This window comes from Chenopodium album, chromosome 6, assembly GCF_948465745.1.
Source record: "Chenopodium album chromosome 6, dcCheAlbu1.1, whole genome shotgun sequence".
Classification (NCBI taxonomy): Eukaryota; Viridiplantae; Streptophyta; class Magnoliopsida; order Caryophyllales; family Amaranthaceae; genus Chenopodium; species Chenopodium album.
Window position 1 is genome coordinate 61,455,421 of NC_137839.1, and position 5,156 is coordinate 61,460,576.

General features: G+C 32.8%; 2 protein-coding genes across 2 annotated transcripts; both read right to left on the reverse strand.

Moving 5' to 3' along the window:
- Window positions 1-343: 343 nt before the first annotated feature.
- On the reverse strand, window positions 344-1,795 carry LOC145637026 (uncharacterized). Its single transcript, XM_081688543.1, has 2 exons — window positions 1,226-1,795; window positions 344-352 (listed from the first exon to the last, which is right to left on the reverse strand). Exons 1-2 carry the CDS (start codon window positions 1,793-1,795, stop codon window positions 344-346), a joined length of 579 nt encoding a protein of 192 aa, XP_081544669.1.
- A 425-nt stretch (window positions 1,796-2,220) lies between these two features.
- Window positions 2,221-2,667, reverse strand: LOC145637027 (uncharacterized). Its single transcript, XM_081688544.1, has one exon. It carries the CDS (start codon window positions 2,665-2,667, stop codon window positions 2,221-2,223), a length of 447 nt encoding a protein of 148 aa, XP_081544670.1.
- Window positions 2,668-5,156: the final 2,489 nt, after the last annotated feature.

Below are 5,156 nucleotides of genomic sequence, written 5' to 3' on the forward strand. Positions count from 1 at the left end.
AATTTATTTATTTAAATCGTGCATCGTACGAGCACTATACTATTTTTTTAATAATATTTATGTGTCAAATAAATGTAAGTTGGAAGATAATATCAAAAAAAATATAAGATATTATCTTCAAGATCTCGTAAAATATTTGATAATATAGTTATCTTGTTTATTACTCTACGCACTTTATGTAAAGTGGGTCATTCTTAGGGTTTAAAGAGGATATGATGGAATAAGTCAATGAGACCTTATTTCCTCCCTACTACCAGACATTATAGGTACATAATATAGATTAAGCTGACAAGGCCCCGTACTACAAACACATATCAAAACCTTAGTCCTATGTAAAGAGAAATCAAGAGATCTGCGAGATTTGTAATTCACAAATTATCAATCCAAATATTGTTTTCGTATATTTTTCTACATTTTGATTTGAATATCGTAGGTTTGAATTTTTATGGTTTACAAGTGGTATAAAGAAATAATCCGAGCAAATTCTCTTTAACCTTTACGGACGATTTGTAATGAAGAAATAAAGTACAAGGAAATAGATGAGAGGGTATATAGTATCAGTGGCGGAGCCAAGAATTCAAGAATGGTAGGGCACTATTGAATACAAACTTATCAACAACAAAATTTTCCAATTTAACCACACTATAATTTAAAAAAAAAAACCCATAAAATAAATCATTTAAGAAATAATATTTATTCAAATTACAACCTAATAATGCTTAAAAAACTATTACAATTGTTCTCGACGAGTTTTCATATTTTGATACCGATAAACAATATCATTCATACTAACATTCACAAACAAATCTCTTTCAAGATAAGTAACCAAACAATCATTTAATTTGATCTCCCATGCTATTGCGCAATTTATCTTTCACTTGAGTCATTCCTGAAAATACTCTTTCTACACTTACCGTTGCAACGGGAAGAATTAACACCAATTTCAAAAGCAAGTAAACACGATGATGAGTTACATGTGTTCCCGTTTCAACAAGTTTCATAGATAGCTCATTTACACTTTTAAAATTCCTAAATCTCTCATCTTCTCTAACGTCAACAATAAATTTGTTAAGAGAATGCTCAAAAAATATCAACTCGGCACTTGAAAATTCATTTGGATAGAATTTAGCAAGTTGAATCATTTTTTTTTTTTTTTTTTGTCAAAAGATGAAAAATTATTAGTAGGATTAAAGGAAGACATACACACAAGTAAGCCTTTACTTACCTCGGGAAATCGATTTTCAAGTTCTTGCAATTGAAGATCAATGACACTTATAAAAACTTCAACTTGATGAAGATTTGTCACTTGTGGGCTTTTACCTCTAAACATCCTTCTCCCTGAAAAAACATATTTAGCCTCCATGTTTGGAATCTCAAGTTCATGTTTAGCCATAAAAGAAGTGACTTTTTCCATAAGCAAATCAAATCCTTCATCTCTCAACTCTTGCAAATTAGCCTTGGTTACATCAACCATAGTCATTGCATTCACAATGTCTTGATCATGTTTCTGCAAGGCCTCATTCAACTCCTTTGTAATTGCAAATATATCAACCATCAAGTGTGTCACAAACACAAAATTAAATGACATCAAAAAGTGTGTAATAGCTTGTGCTTTATTTGAATCAAGTGTATCAGACACTTCTGCAATGGAATCAAGGGAAAGAAGGATGGAAGAATATAAATCAAGCACATTTAAGATCAACTTGAAGTAAGATCCCCAACGAGTGTCACAAGGTCTACCCAAACCTTGTTCTTGATTTAATCTTGTTCCCGTTTCAAGTTCACCCAAAGACATGCTTCTACAACATGTTGACGTTGTTTTTCTCTAAGAAATTCTTTCCTCTTCGGTGAACCTCCAACAAAATTCAAAAGAGGTGCAAGTACATCAACAAAAATCCATCCACAATCTGAATTCTTTTTAGCAAGTGCAACTTGTGTCAATTGAAGTTGATGTGTAAAACAATGCACAAAGTAAGCTTGTTTGCATTCATTCAATATCAAAGTTTTGAGGTCATTAATTGAACCTTGCATATTACTAACACCCTCGTACTCGAGAGAAAGTTAAAGAGTGCTCCATAAGTATAAACTCAATAGCATTTTTCAAGGTCAAAGAAGTGGTGTTAGGAACATGCACAACATAAAGAAATCGTTCACATACCTCTCCCATTTTGTTCACATATCTAAAAGAAACAGCCATTTTTTCTTTATCGGTAACATCTACTAACTCACCGGCAAGGATGGAAAAAAAAATCCATCACCAAGCTCTACAAGAATTGCCTTAGTTGTTTCTTTTGTACAAGCATTGATGATATCTTTTTGGATTGGAGGAGAAGTCAGTTGACAATTACCCGGAGAATTTTTTAAAACAACTTTCGAGTAGTCAGGATCATGCTTTGAAAGAAGTGACAACAGAGAAATGAAGTTACATCTATTCAATGAAGTTTCTTTTTCATCATGGCCATGAAAAGGCAACCCTTGAAGTAGGAGACATTGAGTAGTTTCAATTGAAGCTTCTAAACGCTTTCGATATGAACTCATTGCGTCTTGTGATTGTTTGGACAATGCGGTTGTAATAGAAGACTTTTGATTGACAAATGAATTCATATCAACAACCGCAATGTTGTGAGCACTCATGTATCTACCAACATGTTTTGCAAATGCTTCCATTCTATTCCAAGCCTTGAATCCCTCATTAACAAAAGCATCGCCTCCAGATGCATTGTCTTTCTTGAATAAATAACAAATAAAACAAAAAGTCGCATCCTTCTCAACACTATACTCAAGCCATGTCCGCCAAGTATCAAACCATTTTTTGTTGAAGCGATGCAATTTTGGCCCAAAATGTGTTTGAGGAAATACAAAATCTTCGGGTTGACAAGGTTTTCGTTAAATGTATGTTCTTCTAACCACTAGTAGAAAAAAGTAAAAAGGCACAGCTCAATTGCCACCGGTCCTTTAAATACCCCAAACCCTACAATTTCCCCACCATCAGTCGTTTTACACCCACCTCCCCTCATTCTCTTTCTCTCTCCTCGATCAGTTTTCACACCCACCTCCCCTCATTCTCTTTCTCTCTCCTCGTTCAGCTCGGATCCCCTCTCCCCTCTTCTCCTTCATCCTCTCCTCCTTATCTTTCTCTCTCCTCTCTCCCCTCTCCTCCTTCTCTTTCTCATCTTCTTTGATCTACACCACCACCAATTTTTCCACCACCTCGAAGACCACCACCGCAACAATAACACCACGAACACATGCATGAGCAACAACGACTTTAATCGAGGTTAGGGTTTGATTTTAATCGATTTTTATTTGACTTTAATTCGATTTTAATTCGATTTTACTATGATTTTAAACGATTTTAATCGATTTCTTCTAGGTTTTTAAATCAATTTTTTCGGTGTTTTTTATTAGAATTTTTCTGGGTTTTTGAATCGAAGTTTTGGGTTTTAAATTCGATTTTTATGTTATTTTAATCGATTTTCTTTGATTTCTTCTGGGTTTTTTATTAGAATTTTTCTGGGTATTTTATTAGATTATTTCTGGGTTTTTGATTAGAACTTTTTTGGGTTTTTAAATCGAAGTTTTGAGTTTTAAAATCGATTTTAATTCGATTTTTATGTGATTTTAATCAATTTTATTCGATTTCTTCTGGGTTTTTCTGGTTTTTAAATCGAAATTTTCTAGGTTTTTTAAATCGAAGTTTCTGAGTTTTAAAATCGATTTTAATTCGATTTCTATTCGATCTTCTTATGGGTTTAATTCGATTTTAATTATGGCTACATGCTTTTTCTGGGTTTTTTTTTTAATGATTTTAATCAATTTATGGGTACATGCTCGATTTATAGATACATGCATAGTGTTCTGAGTTTTTTTTTTCGCAGCTTATGCATATTAGTCGATTTATTTTTTTGTTTTGATTGATGCAGGTACATTGATTTAGATCTTAAATCGAAGAATCATGATGCAGGAATATTGTTTTTGATGTTGTATGGGGTTTTTTGTGATTTTGATGCTGTAACTTTTTTTTTTTATTTATATTGTAATTTTTTTTATTTATATGTTGTAATTGATCAATTTTATTGATTTATATTGTAAATAAAATTTCGATTATATAGATTGATATTGTTTTATTTATATTGTGATGTTTGTAATTTTTTTTACTGAATTGTTCTGTTATATTTCTTTTTGAAAAAGACAAAAAAAAAATGTATACATGTTATTGCCACCGGTTAACCGGTGGCAAAAATAATAAATACCCAAAAAATAAGCGCGAAACGATAATTGCCACCGGTTAACCGGTGGCAATACCTCTTTTTGCCACCGGTTTTGAACCGGTGGCCTTGCTTCGGAGTATTGCCATCCCCAAATGACCACCGGTTCAGAACCGGTGGCATTAGGGGGTTTTGAACCGGTGGCCAATTCATATTTTCGCCTAGTGAACCAAATCCCTATCATCCGGATGAAAATCACTTATCTTTCTCCTTTTCCGGGATCTTGTGGAAGATTAACAATATCAAAACTACTTAATCTTCCTTGATGAATTGTAGCTTCAGTTCTAGGATTTGAACTAGCTCCATGACAAGTTCCCTCCTCTTGATTTTCAAGAAAGTTATGTGATGGAGAAGAATTTTGTTCACTTGCTGATGTGGAGGAGGAATTTGTTCATTTTCTTGAGGTGGAGTAGGATTTTGTAGAGATTCTTGTGGTGGAGGGAGATTTTGATTACTTTCTTGTGGTGGAGGGAGATTTTGATTACTTTCTTCTGATGGAGGGGGATTTTGTTCTTGAGAAAGAGAAGGATTTGAAGTAGAAGATCTTTTGGTAAAGAAACTTGAAATATCACTTGTATTTTTTCTCTTCATTTAGAAATTTATATTATATGTTTAATTAGATAATTTTAAACCAAAATTTTCATATAAACCAACAACATACTTATAAATTTTAAACAAAAATACTAAACTTAAAATTAATCAACTCAAGAAATAATTCATAGCCTATTACCCTTAATTTCAGGCAACAAATAAGTAAATAACATAAGAACTCAAGAAGAACAACAAGCAACTGTAGACACCCAAATGTATCTCCCCAAAACCAAACTCAATGATGAATACCTTTCATGTCATTTGATTATCGAACAAAGCGAAAGTGTGAAAAGTCTA

What these genes read in the sequence shown, in the direction of transcription:
- LOC145637026 (XM_081688543.1), bottom strand. Translation starts at nt 1,795, where the DNA reads ATGTCTTTGGGTGAACTTGAAACGGGAACAAGATTAAATCAAGAACAA.
- LOC145637027 (XM_081688544.1), bottom strand. Translation starts at nt 2,667, where the DNA reads ATGGAAGCATTTGCAAAACATGTTGGTAGATACATGAGTGCTCACAAC.